The sequence below is a fragment of the Chlorocebus sabaeus genome, chromosome 25 (assembly GCF_047675955.1).
Source record: "Chlorocebus sabaeus isolate Y175 chromosome 25, mChlSab1.0.hap1, whole genome shotgun sequence".
NCBI classification, from domain to species: Eukaryota; Metazoa; Chordata; class Mammalia; order Primates; family Cercopithecidae; genus Chlorocebus; species Chlorocebus sabaeus.
In genome coordinates this window covers 46,506,876-46,521,096 of record NC_132928.1, presented here as the reverse complement: position 1 = coordinate 46,521,096, position 14,221 = coordinate 46,506,876, and the positions used below count along the sequence as shown (strand labels likewise).

At 42.8% G+C, this 14,221-nt stretch overlaps 1 protein-coding gene across 1 annotated transcript in view; it reads left to right on the top strand.

The window, feature by feature from the left end:
- LAMC2 (laminin subunit gamma 2) overlaps window positions 1-14,221 on the top strand; it is a 66,010-nt gene that overhangs the window by 50,270 nt on the left and 1,519 nt on the right. The window contains exons 13-23 of the mRNA XM_007989243.3: window positions 2,062-2,204; window positions 3,293-3,449; window positions 3,758-3,963; window positions 5,556-5,635; window positions 6,766-6,921; window positions 7,666-7,810; window positions 8,556-8,708; window positions 9,505-9,619; window positions 10,557-10,756; window positions 11,240-11,398; window positions 11,492-11,591. Of these exons, the coding sequence (XP_007987434.3) occupies window positions 2,062-2,204; window positions 3,293-3,449; window positions 3,758-3,963; window positions 5,556-5,635; window positions 6,766-6,921; window positions 7,666-7,810; window positions 8,556-8,708; window positions 9,505-9,619; window positions 10,557-10,756; window positions 11,240-11,398; window positions 11,492-11,591 (1,614 nt within the window). The remainder of the gene's footprint in view (window positions 1-2,061; window positions 2,205-3,292; window positions 3,450-3,757; window positions 3,964-5,555; window positions 5,636-6,765; window positions 6,922-7,665; window positions 7,811-8,555; window positions 8,709-9,504; window positions 9,620-10,556; window positions 10,757-11,239; window positions 11,399-11,491; window positions 11,592-14,221) is intronic.

Genomic DNA, 14,221 nt, shown 5'->3' with positions numbered 1-14,221 from the left:
CTATGCCCAATCCCAAGCAGCGAGGCAGGGAAGTGGCCGCCAAACCTGTTGTAGGAGAGTAATAAATGACTCGAGAGTAAGCCTGAGCAAACTCAAGTGGGAAGGGGAGTGGGCTGTAAAGTAGTTTAAGAGACTCTCTCAGAAGTCAGCATAATTGATGTCTAGAAAGGTAAGAGTCGAAAGTTCTCCTAACGAGACAGCTTCAAAGTAGCAGCTGTAGTGGAGCATTCCTGAGGCCTGCTGCAGATCAAAGCATGAATGTGCAGACCTGTCCTCTTGCCCAGCTGTGCTTTCAAATCTTTGTACATATTATATTCTAGAGGCAAGTTCAGTTCTAGAGGAGCTGGCCTGCCCCACAGAATCACCCTTCAGTCCCAGGCTGACCTTGGTGCCCAGAACTCAGGATTTTGTTCACCCTAACTTTGTTTATAAAGTCCAGAATGGGGCCGGGCATGGTGGCTCACGCCTGTAGTCCCAGCACTTTGGGAGGCCGAGGCGAGTGGATCACCTGAGGTTGCGAGTTCAAGACTAGCCTGGCCAACATGGTGAAACCCCATCTCTACTAAAAATACAAATATTAGCTGGATGTGGTGGTGGGTGCCTGGAATCCCAGCTACTCAGGTGGCTGAGGCACAAGAATCTCTTGAACCCAGGAGGCAGAGGTTGCAGTGAGCTGAGATCGTGTCACTGCACTCCAGACTGAGCAACAGCACAAGAGTCTGTCTCAAAAAAAAAAGTCCAGAGCCACTCTGGACAACCAGGTTGAAAGACTCTTGGTTCCTCATGAAGACCCAGAGGTTTGCATGGAGCTCACAGCCTCCCACTCACACCAGAGTCTCCACTTTGAAGTGCTTGAGGACCTCTGCAACCTGAGGCTTCTACTTAGTGGTACAAATCCCTTGGGGAATTCTGGACCAGACCAGACCAGACTCCAGTCTCTGGGTTGGCTGTGATGTGCTAGAAAGCACCTCATGAGAGGAAAAGCCCATATGATACCAGCAGGACTGAGTTCAAGTCCAGTTTTGTAACATACCTATTATATTGTGCTAATTATGCCAATTACTCCCTCTGAGCCTCAGTTTCCTCATATGTATGATTAATATTTAACTCAAAGTGGTGGATAAAAGAAAGCCCACTATACACATTATAATTCTAGTTATATATTCTAACTATATTCTGTCTTTAATTGTAGCTGTAATTCTAGGTTACTAACAGAAATTTCACTGGCTTTATACCACACATTTCTTCACTCAACTATCCTATATCAAGCACATACCATGTACCCAGTGTTGACCTAGATACTGAGGCTATAATGGTGAATAAGTCATCCCAACTCTTGAAGAGTTTGTATGATAATAAGGAAGATACACAAATATGTATGCAAATAATGACAACATACTTAGATATGTAATCAGCGTTTTGTGCGCACTGAAGATAGAACAACCCAGAGAATCACTGTCACCCAGCGAATCACTGTAATCATCAAAGTGTCTCACCCACTACCATATCCTTAACTCCTATAACAGAACCTGGCTTAATCAATTTGATTGAATGAGTAAAGGTATTACTTTCTTAACTGTATTTCCTACACCAGAGGCCGCAGAACAGAGGAAAGAACATTGGCCCTTCCTGAGCTCTCATTGCCACTTGCCATTTACTTGCCATGTAACGTCAGGCAAATTACTCAACTTCCCGGAGCTCACATTCTTCATCTGCAAAATAGAGGGGGATGTCTACATCTGGCATGTAATGGGCCCAGAAGAAATGTTATTCACCTTGAAAGCAAAGCCAGAGTGCCTGCAGAATATCTAACAGGCTTTTAGTTTAACAGGCGGAGGAAAATGAGCACTGCCAGAAAGGCTATAATCTCCCCGCAGGCACACACACCAGGCAAACCTGCCGCATGATTCCTAAGACCTATCTGTATTAAGAAGGTTCATAGAGGCGTAGAAGGATTCTCTGCTGTTGGAGCCTTGATCTCCTTCCTTGTATCTTTGCTCTACCTCCAGTTTCTAGACTAGTTTGATGTGAATGCTCCATTTGTCTGTCTTTTGTCTCTAGCTTGCAACTGCAACCCCATGGGCTCAGAGCCTGTAGAATGTCGAAGTGATGGCACCTGTGTTTGTAAGCCAGGATTTGGTGGCCCCAGCTGTGAGCACGGAGCATTCAACTGTCCAGCTTGCTATAATCAAGTGAAGATTCAGGTATACGTTCTTCTCTTTACCACCCCTAACCCCACAGAATCAAATGCTTAAGTGTCCACTGGGTGGTTCTGTCACAGATCTAGGATCCTCCTAGTCTCCTGAGGATGGGAGTGTGATTACTATTTCTTTCTTTAAAAATTGCTGTATTAAAAAAATTCTGTATAGTGATAATCCTTCAGGTTTATGTTCTTATATATACCATTTTCAAAACCTGTTTTGCAGATATTGTTTCATTTGGCACAAATGATAACTTAGTTGAGTTGAATGGAAAAGTATTCTGACCTCAGTTTTCATTGGTCAAATAAAGTCTGAAAATACTTGAAATTTTTCAAAGTGATATGGCTAGGTGGAACTCGGAATCCCACCCATGTCCCCTAACTGAGTTCAGGGCTCTTCCCACTATAATATGTCACTTTCCAGCTCGATTTTTTTTCAACAGATGTCTTTGTAAAAGAAACGAAGAAAAACATAAACATAAAAGATATCAGGAGTCCAGAAAGTATCAAGGCTTCCCAAACAAGAATGGCCTCCAGAAATTTCTCATTTGAATTCCAGAGAAGAATGAACTTGATGTTCTTGTTAATTATTAACTATTTTTCTTCCTGGAGTGAGGATTGGGGAAGACAAAGGTCCAAACAGAACTCCAAATGTAGAACAAACTCAACTTGTTTTCTAAACTGATCTATTTAACAAGCCTTTTACGCATTTCCTTTGCGTCAGGCACTGTTCTCTTGTCTCTAGCTTGCAACTGCTTTCACTTTACAAATACCAACTGCATAGTAAAGCTTGAGCTTTACAGATGTTAACCCAGGTAGTCCAAGTAATAACTTTAGGAGATACTATTCTTATTTTCATTATCCTAATTTTATAGATAAAGAAAGTGACTTGCCCAACGTCATACAGCTAGTGAGTAGTGAGGCCAGGATTCAAACTCAAGGACTCTAGGCTCCAGGGTCTAAAATTTTAACCACTATGACATGCTAAGCATTTCTGGACTTTTAGTATTATCCCCAGGGTACCTGGTATTGGACAATCCCTTGGGTACATGGTCTCCACCCTCTGTTCTGATCTTTCTTTTGTGGTTTCAGATGGATCAGTTTATGCAGCAGCTTCAGAGAATGGAGGCCCTGATTTCAAAGGCTCAGGGTGGTGATGGAGCAGTACTTGATACAGAGCTGGAAGGCAGGATGCAGCAGGCTGAGCAGGCCCTTCGGGACATTCTGAGAGATGCCCAGATTTCAGAAGGTGATGAAGGCCAAATTCCCTTCAGACAGAAGAGAATTCATAGTCCTAGAAGGAATGGCTACGTTAGGTCATAAAATCTTCTATGGTTATCAGCTCAGGAAATATCTCCAACCAGCCCTTGCAGAAGTGGAAGGACTGTCTGTGACATTCCCCCTGCGACTTGAATGATGGAGATAAAAGAATGGTTGCATGCATTTCTCTATTGTGTTTTTGTCATTTGGCCATAAGCCAGTCAACCCTCCGTTATGTTTGCTAACTCTATGCTGACCCAGAAAGTGCTCATGCTCCCTTTCCTTCTTTGCTTTCAGGTGCTAGCAGATCCCTTGGTCTCCAGTTGGCCAAGGTGAGGAGCCAAGAGAACAGCTACCGGAGCCGCCTGGATGACCTCAAGATGACTGTGGAAAGAGTTCGGGCCGTGGGAAGTCAGTACCAGAACCAAGTTCGGGATACTCACAGGCTCATCACTCAGATGCAGCTGAGCCTGGCAGAAAGTGAAGCTTCCTTGGGAAACACTGTAGGTTTTGCTGGGCTAAGGTATTGAGAATTACTGCTGTGTTGGGAGATCTACTTCTAGATCTCACTGACTCACTTTGTTTCTCAGTGGCTCACTTTCTGCTTCTGATCTACCTGACAGGTGGTTGGACTTCTTTTCCTTGCAACAGTCACATCTATTTATGTCTTTGGCCTTCTGCAGTTTCCTATTTTACTGCATTATGTTCTTCTCCCTAGTTCATTTATTTCTAACTACATCCTCATCTTGGCCCTGCCTCACCTCCCTTCTGCCTATCTCCTAGCTTGTTAACTCCCAGAGGGCAGGATTTACTTTAGTTCATATTTACTTTCTTAGCCTACAGTACAGTGTATAGCTGTGGTAAATGTCTGGTGCATGAATGAATGGATGAATGAATGAATGAATGAATGAATGAAAAGGAAGGAAGGAAAGAAGGAAGAAAGGAGGAAGGAAGGGACAGAGGGAAAGAAGGACAAAGGAAGAGAGGAAGGAAGGAAGGAAGGAAGGAAGGAAGGAAGGAAGGAAGGAAGGAAGGAAGGGAGGGAGGGAGGGAGAGAGGGAGGGAGGGAGGGAGGGAGCCCAATAAAGACATGGTTTTGAAAATGGGAAAAAAATGCTGCCAATATGATTTTCTTAATGTAGTTTGTAATGTGGTAGGAGGGAGAGATTTGATTGAGCACTCTTCTATTTCTGAATGAAGAAGGCTATGGTGACAGTAATGTAAATGATGGGTGGGAGATGAATAGAGGAAGTGGAATGATAATCAGATACTATAATAAGGAAGTCACATTGAAAATAATGTGTATTGATTGTTTCCTTTATTACGAAAATGTTTGCTGTAGAAAATAAATAAAAATTCTCTATGATCCCATTACTATCAAATAACTACTGTTAAAACTTGGAATATATTCTACTGGACTTTAAATTCATATAAAAATATGTACATGTATATATTTTAATTTTTAATTTTTTTGGTTCCCAGCAAGAAAACAATTTTTGTTTTGTTTGTTTGTTGTTGTTTTGGGTTTTTTTATGTATATATATTTTAATGCATCTATATCTATATACAGACTTTTTGGAACTTGGATTTCTTTGTTCTTGTCTATACATACTTTTTTTTTTTTTGGAGATGGAGTTTTGCTCTTGTTGCCCAGGCTGGAGTACAATGGTGCGATCTTGGCTCACTGCAACCTTCACCTCCCAGGTTCAGGCGATTCTCCTGCCTCAGCCTCCCGAGTAGCTGGGATCACAGGCGTCTGCCACCATGTCTGGCTAATTATTGCATTTTTGGTAGGAATGGGGTTTCACCATGTTGGTCAGGCTGATCTTGAACTCCTGACCTCAGGTGATTCACCCGCCCCGGTCTCTCAAAGTGCTGGGATTACAGGTATGAGCCACCACACCCAGCCTATACATACTTTTTAAAAATAGAATGATAATGGTGAATAGAGGCATGGTGTAAGTGTCAGCGTGTGGAACCCTGTGTGACTAATGACAAGTGGTTCTGACAGGACAGATGCTGCACCTGCTTAAGTTCCATGGCCAAGTGCAAATCCTTAACCGATTCGCCTTAACCGATTCTCCTTTTCCCACAGAACATTCCTGCCTCAGACCACTACGTGGGGCCAAATGGCTTTAAAAGTCTGGCTCAGGAGGCCACGAGATTAGCAGAAAGGTGAGCAGCATTAGAGGGCACCTCTGCTTCAAGCCGTCTCTGCCAGGTCAGACTTGAATAAGACGGTAGGGTATCAGGGACCCAAGCATGATATTTATTCTCTCCAGGCTCCTTTGCAGCCATTCCCTTCCTTGAAACCAATTTTTAACCACTTGGCTTTTACTGCATGTAAGTGGCCACTGGGCAGGGTCATTTGGCAGGAGTTGGGGGTGAGGGTGTTTCTTTCCCACATTTCCCTATGACTCACAGTATGGCTGTGGTGTATGTCAGATGTGATTCCTTGGGCCACGTGAAATGAATCAGCCCTTGGAAGAGAAAGCTCTGCAGCTTTCAGGGACTCCCACACCAAGCTGGGAACAAGTAGCAACGAGTTGTTTGTTAGCCTGTGGGGGCCAAGACTGCAGAGGGGGAACTTCCTCCTGAAAACCGGCTCTGCAGGGCCCCAATGATAACATGCATCTCCCTTCATCCTTGACTCTGACTAGAAATCCTATGGTGTTTAAGAGGTTTGCTGGTAGGGGAGTGCTCAGCAGGGTAGCAGACTCTGTTAATCCCAAGTGGAATTCAGTCAGCGGAAGAGGGCTGTTTTGTGTATTTGTAACATGAGCTGCCTCCTGAGCGCATTGATTTTTGGTTTTGTTTCTCTGGGTTTTTTTCAAAAAAGCACTTTTTAGAACCAGGAGGAACCAAAAGTATCCAGGGAAATTTTGTAGACATGCTTTGTCCCCCTGGTGGTGGGTCCAGTTTAGAGCTGAAGCGAAAGTGAGTAGGGGTTGGATCCTGGGTGAAATAAGACCTAGAGGTTTCTTCCTGCAGCAAATAACTTACAGATGCAGTGTTTTATCACCTGAGACTGCTCCCACCCATCTCCACCCTCCACTCCGCTCCGGGCCTCCAGTGATTATGCCATAAACGGAAAAGATCACTACAAGGTCTATGACATGAGGCGAATTCTCCAAAACACCTTCTGCTTCTTGATAGCGCCTCTAATTCCATGTAATTTGGGTCAGTTCTGTAGGGTTTTTCTAAATCAAACCAGCTCCCATACTCTTTGCCCTTCGTTTAACTGAACGACCTAAAGGAAGCCCTTTGCGTGAAAACTCTTATTCTTTTGTTTTTAATCCTTTCAGCCACGTTGAGTCGGCCAGTAACATGGAGCAACTGACAAAAGAAACTGAGGACTATTCCAAACAAGCCCTCTCACTGGTGCACAAGGCCCTGCGTGAAGCAGGCGGAAGCGGAAGCGGTAGCCTTGACAGTGCTGTGGTGCAGGGGGTTGTGGAAAAGTATGTTCCTACGGGTCCTCCCGTGGCTCATATACCTTGGATACTCCCAGGGCAAAATGCTAACCATACTTGAGGGGCACCGTACTAGCTGTAAAAACATATTATTAATGAGAATAAAAGGGCCGAAAACATGGGAGTTTTACTTTGGGGAAAAGTAGATATTTTTAAGACTGGAAGAAAAAAAGGTTGGTTAGTCTAAATAAAATTTATGTTTTGATTGTGATTACAATACTTGGAGGTATGGTCACTCTCTGGTGTATGAAGGGTGTGAGTAAACCCATCTGATGGCATGGGGAGATATAAAAATACAGAAATATATTTCTGTTATCAAGAAGTGGGGAACTTGGGATTGAATTTTTCTGACCCAACCTATATAAATTAAAAGGCTTATGTTTAGTAGAGAGGGACATGTATCTGATAAATAATTTTATTTGGTTCTTCTGGTTATTCCAACTACATACTTTCAAGACAACAGGGTGAAATTTTGCTTTTATTAAGAAAAAAAGGGGGGCTGTGTGTGGTGGTTCACTCTTGTAGTCTCAGCTACTTGGGAGGCTGAATTGGGAGGATTGCTTGAGTGTGGGAGGATGAGGCTGCAGTGAGCTGTGATCACGCCACTGCACTCCAGCCTGGACAACAGAGCGAAACCCTGTCTCAAAAAAAAAAAAAAAAAAAAAAAAAAAAAAAAAAGCTCAAAGTCCTCTTTTTGTTACTGCGCCCTCCCCACCCCACCCCCAATACCAGATTGGAGAAAACCAAGTCCCTGGCCCAGCAGTTGACAAGGGAGGCCACTCAAGCAGAAACTGAAGCAGATAGGTCTTATCAGCACAGTCTCCGCCTCCTGGATTCGGTGTCTCAGCTTCAGGGAGTCAATGATCAGTCCTTTCAGGTGAGGGCATCTGGCCTGTGTGCTTGACATACAGGAGGGCCATACATACTTTCTTCTCTGGGGATGCCATAATATTGTTCAACCATTCAGTTTTTTCTCCATGTTGACCATTTCTGTTTTAGAGTGGGAAGAGTATTTAGCCTTCTTAATTATCCATTTCCTTGTTCTTAAACCCCAATCCTAGTCTCTGGAAAGGCTTTGACCCATACTAAACCTATTACTGGATAAAAGTTTTATGTATCTTCCTTAGTTCTGGGGACTGTTGAAATCTGTGGGAAATTTTTATAAAGTTTTTTGTTTACACTTGAGTCCAACCTATAGTATATCTCTATGTATAGCCACTCGGAGATGACTTGTTTTCAAAAGTTTTGCATTGTTTCTGCCATCAGTTCCCTTAACAATTCCAAACTTATTCGATTAAGAAAATTTTGTTTACTACCTACAGAAAAAAATTCATAATTCCCATGGATATATGTTCCCATGAATATATAAACTAATATGTAAAAATTTAAAAAATAAAAAAGAACAGACACAAAGCCTGTTTGACATTGAGGGGACCTGCTGCCTTACTTTCATGGGGCATACTGACTCATTTCTGTTAGGTTTGGGGCCTGGATGGCTAGTGACTATTTTCTTGGCTTCTTAAGGCTGTTGCTATTTTCAAACAATGGTGCCAGGTCCTAACAAAGCTGGTGTGGTAACTGGTAAGCAGAAGTCAGACTCCTTGGTTTCTTTGGGCTCACAGGTGGAAGAAGCAAAGAGGATCAAACAAAAAGCTGATTCACTCTCAAGCCTGGTGACCAGGCATATGGATGAGTTCAAACGTGCACAAAAGAATCTGGGAGACTGGAAAGAAGAAACACAGCAGCTCTTACAGAATGGAAAGAATGGGAGAGAGGTATTACTTTGTTAATTCATTAACTCAATAAACATGTATTGAATGCCTACCATATGAATACATATGGCAAGAAGAATAATCAAAAACTCTCTGACCAGGCATGGTGGTTCATCCCTATAATCCCAGCACTTTTAGAGGCCAAGCCGGGAGGATCACTTGAACTCAGGAGTTTGAGACCAGCGTAGGCAGCATAGTGAGGCCCCTATCTCTACAAAAAATAAAAAATATAAAAATAGCTGGGCATGATGACACATGCCTATAGTCCCAGCTACTTGAGAGGCTGAGGTGAGAGGATCGCTTGAGCTCAGGAATTCGAGTGAGCCACGATTACATCACTGTACTCTAGCCTGGGTGACAGAGCAAGACCTTGTTTCTGGAAAAATCAACAACGAAGGTACTGCTTATGGAAGAAGTAACAGTTGCAGAGATCTTGGTGTGATTAGCTCAGCTCCACCCAGTGAGTCAGCCCTCAAACCTAGGAATAGGACCTAGGCCTCTTGGGTCTAATTTTGGTCTAGCTCAGTCTACTACTTGACTTCAGGAAATATCTAGAGTTAAAATTATGATTTATAAAACCGTTCCTGTCCCTGATGGTGGACTAGAGTTTGACCATTCTCTATATGGAATGTGTCGTGGACTTATAAAGTTTGCTCTGTCCCAGATTGTAGAGGGGTTTGCTACAGCACCCCTAGACTCTGCAGTGAATCACAACAATCTGCTGTCATGAAATGTGTCAGAGTGATTTTGCCAGCAGGAATGTACTTCCTCTAATCTTGTTCTGTCTGCCTTTTTATAGAAATCAGATCAGCTGCTTTCCCGTGCCAATCTTGCTAAAAGCAGAGCACAAGAAGCACTAAGTATGGGCAATGCAACTTTTTATGAAGTTGAGAGCATCCTTAAAAACCTCAGAGGTTAGTACTTCATGGTTCAGGTCACTTGAGTATTTTAAGGGTATAGCCATGACTGATTTCCTTTGAATTTTCGTATGTCTCTCAAAGTGGCAGGTATATTGGGATCCTTAGTAAATATCTTTCTAAATAAAATATTAATACATTAATATTTAATGTAGTAGTAATAATAGAGCTAGATGTCAGAAGCCTTGAGTTCTGATTTCTGCTGGGCCACCTGACCAGGCCAGACTAGCTGTGTGACCATAGGCAAGTCACGTAACCTTTCCAGAACCTAATATCTTCCTCTTTAGAGACAAGGTTAAACTATGTGATCTCTAAAGTCCCTCACAGATGTAACATACTACTACTGTACAGACATTTTTCCTTTTCCTCTGTAGTCTGGTTGGCTCCAGTGTGGAACTGATATGTTTCTTTGTGGTGATAACAGAGCAACCTTTGTCACTGCATCTAGATCCCAGGAGATTTGGATTTGTGCCTTGCAGATTTCATTAAAACGCCAGGCTTCTTCAGTAAAGCACAAAAGAGAAACATTCCTAAAATTTTGAAATTTTTTTCATGGAAAGTACTTCTCTATCCATTCAAACCCAAACCCAATTCTTATCATTGGAGCTTAGGGCTTAAAGCTCTGGCTTGATGCTTTGGGCTTCAAAGATTCTACCTGCTTCTGATCCACTCTGCAGTTTTGATACTCTTGCAGCACTGTGGAACTTGGGCTGATTTTCAGTTTCTCTAAGCAACAGAATAATTATAACCCCTCCAATGCATCTTTTAAGATGCTTTCTCTTAGATAAGAAAGTTAATTCCAGCTGCAACTTCCCACACCCTCACCCCCAGTCAGTAATAACACTCTTTCAGGAATTTTTCTTTACAACATCAGCCTCTTTCACTCATTTGTAAGTTTGCTTTCATCTTCATGGCAGTTTTTTCTTCATTTCAGAGTTTGACCTGCAGGTGGACAACAGAAAAGCAGAAGCTGAAGAAGCTATGAAGAGACTCTCCTACATCAGCCAGAAGGTTTCAGACGCCAGTGACAAGACCCAGCAAGCAGAAAGAGCCCTGGGGAGTGCTGCTGCTGACGCACAGAGGGCAAAGAATGGGGCCAGGGAGGCCCTGGAGATCTCCAGTGAGATTGAACAGGTAAAAGAGAAATCAACATGTGTGTTGGTACCAGTAGCACCAAACACAAGGGTGGTGTGGAGGGAAAGAGAGCATTGAGCTTATTTTAACCTCTGAGGCTCAGAGCCCTGTTGTGGTCCATGGCAGCCCCAGATTAAAAGACTATGACAGCAAAGAGGCATGACAGAGAATGATGTGTTTTTTGTCCTCTGGGTTTTCCCAAATGGCTCCTAACTCTGTTCAACACTTGGTGAGCATTGAGTTGAGAGGGAAGCAGTGTCTTGCCACTGACCTTCCTAGTCCCTAAAAACATACCCCCAAATTAGCTTGTTTGAGGCAAAGCTTGGCAAAGGGTGTGTCCCTAAGTCTGATTCTCTCATTATTCATCTAACTTACTCCATCAGGGCCTGGCTGCAGCTGTATTTTTTCTACGGTTGTCTTTGGGATGCTTTTGTACCTCACCCCTATCTCTCCTTCCGTCCCTGGCTCCTTTTCTTCTCCCAGGAGATTGGGAGTCTGAACTTGGAAGCCAATGTGACAGCAGATGGAGCCTTGGCCATGGAAAAGGGACTGGCCTCTCTCAAGAGTGAGATGAGGGAAGTGGAAGGAGAGCTGGAAAGGAAGGAGCTGGAGTTTGACACGAATATGGATGCAGTACAGATGGTGAGTTCCTGTTGCTTTCAACAGGAGATCCCTTTCAACTTGCCAACATGGAAAATACCTTTTCAAGGCTGGTTTGTGCTTATTTGTCCGCAGGTGATTACAGAAGCCCAGAGGGTTGACACCAGAGCCAAGAACACTGGGGTTACAATCCAAGACACACTCAACACATTGGATGGCCTCCTATATCTGATGGGTATGTGAAGTACCCACATTCTCCAGGGCTTTGCTCCAGAACACTCACTATACCTAGCCCCAGTGAAGGGGAATCTCAGCTTTCCTTAAGAATATCAGTAAATGTGCTTTGTTTCCAGGCCCAGATACTTTGGGCAGGTTCCCTTACATTTATTGGACCCTGTTTTACCATGGCTAAGATGGGTCACTGAACACCTATTGCACTTGTGGGTAAAGGTCTGTGGGCCAAAGAACTGGGTGTATACAAGCAACTTCACAGAACACGAGACAGCTTGGGAATCCTGCTTAGGAGTCTGGCCAGGACCCTGAGAAGCCAGTGGACAGTTTTAAGCAGAGGAATAACATCACCACTGTATAAGATCCCTAGGGCAGCCAAGTGGAGAAAAGCTTGAAGGGGGGTTAGAGAGAAGGCAGGTTGAGACCACTTAAGATATTGTTGAAATAATTGAGGAGAGAAATGACAGGAGCCTGCTCTAAGGCAGTAGAATGGTGGCTGGGAAGATGTGAAGGAAGATTCTGCTAGTCTGTGAAGTCAAGAATCACTTGCCGGCCGGGTGTGGTGGCTCACGCCTGTAATCCTAGCACTTTGGGAGACTGAAGCAGGTGGATCACCCGAGGTGAGGAGTTCAAGACCATCCTGGCCAACATGGTGAAACCCTGTCTCTACTAAAAGTACAAAAATTAGCCAGATGTGGTCATGGGTGCCTGTAATCCCAGCTACTCGGGAGGCTGAGGCAGAAGAATCACTTGAACCCAGGAGGCGGAGGTTGCAGTGAGCCAAGATTGTACCACTGCACTCCAGCCTAGGGGACAGAGCAAGACTGTCTCAAAAAAAAAAAAAAGGAAAAAAAAAAAAAAAAGACTCGCTTGCCAATTTTACATTTGTTCCTTCCCAAACCAAAGTTATACCTTGATGTAACCAGTGGGAGGAACTTGAGTTGCTCGGGTAAATAACCCAGAAGAAATGTGGTGAGAGTAGGCCTGTGAGATAATTTTAGGAAGATCTGATGGCATGGTGTGGAAGAAAATCAGATTTCCTTACAGAATCACTCCCAGAAGAAAACTTATTTTGGTTAAATTTCTGGATTTAGATAGAGCTGATATCAAACCCTTACTTGGACTGTTTTATCAAGCTTGGACTGCAGCAGATGTGGAACTAGGGATTCGTCACAGATTCCAGTAACATTTAGGAAAAGGTTTGGCTCTGCTATTCCAGTTCAGTAGAACAAGTTTAAAACTGGATTTTTCTGTAGGGTGTCATCATCACCCTTAGAGACCAATATCATCTGTGTTGTTAGAGTCTTGGGTCTGCTTTGTGATCCAATGAGCCTATAACAGTAAAATGCCCTCAATGGATTGAGAAGAAAAAAAAAAAAAAAAAAACACAAACCTCCCCAATTGAAACTTTAGCAGGGTTGTTTAGTGTTCTTAAAAAAAAAAAAAAAAAAAGGCAATGAAACTAATGAGACCTGTAAAGAGAATATGGGAGAGTAGGGACAGCAGGGTAGATGGAAGCTATTAAACATTTACTATGTGTCAGGTACCATGCCAGATGTTTTCATGGTGTAATATCATTTGTCTTGTAAAGGTCCTCTATGGTGGGTTTTATCATTTTTATTATTTTATTTCATGAAGGACTGAACTGAGGCTCAGAGGTTAATAATGCCCCACAGGTCACATAGTAAATTGTAGAGCCAGGATCCAAACTGAGATATTTTTGCCTCCAATGCTTGTGTTCTTTTCTAGTAACTCATGCCACCTTCCCATAGACAAGATTATTTTGTTCCCTAGCTTGCTTAACTTCCTCTGCATGTCAGAAAATCCTAAATTCCTAAATTCTCCCTGACCCCAAGTGAAAGATCCATTTGGATCAACATTTTTGTTACAGTGTTGTTTCTACTCTGTGTGCTCTCTTAAGTCCTGGAGCAATAAGAGAATAATTGTTCTAGGTATAATAAACTCATGCAGTCAAATACTATCACTTCAGCTCAGATACGTGAGGCAACTTGACCTTGAGTTCGAATTGACCAAGGGCCACTCAAACCTATTTGAACTAAATGGGTCTGGCCAGGTGCCCTTCATACTGACATTAGTTTTAAATAGTCTATGGGTAACACATACCTGAAAGAATGTGATTTTATTTTATATTGGAAATAAAATAACATCTAGTCAGATGACTGCTGTTTCAGGCCAGAATGATGTCTGACATCAATTTCTAGCAGCTGGAATCCATTCCCCAAATGGCAAAGCATACTTTGGCCTCTTTAACCCTGAAGCTCAGCCAGTTTCTAAAGGTCTTCTAATAGAAAACAGCAAGATATTTCTTAAGAGTGGTTTGGAAAGCATAATTTGGAGTTGATTCTAATCCTAGCAGTGACCTATGTTAGGCAAAGGGCTTGGATAGTGCTCAGTCCCCTATGACCTTCAGTCTTCTTCTTTTTTTTTTTTTTTCTCAGAGCATTAACTATTGACCCTAACACGAAAGGAAAACTCCAGACATCATGTTGCTGAACTAGATAGCTCAGAGTCTCGAACAGGGTTGTTCATAGTCCAGTAGCTAGGCTAGCCTTCTCAGAACTCTTTCTAGATGATTTCTAATTTAAAATAAGCTTTAAAATTCATGGTATACTA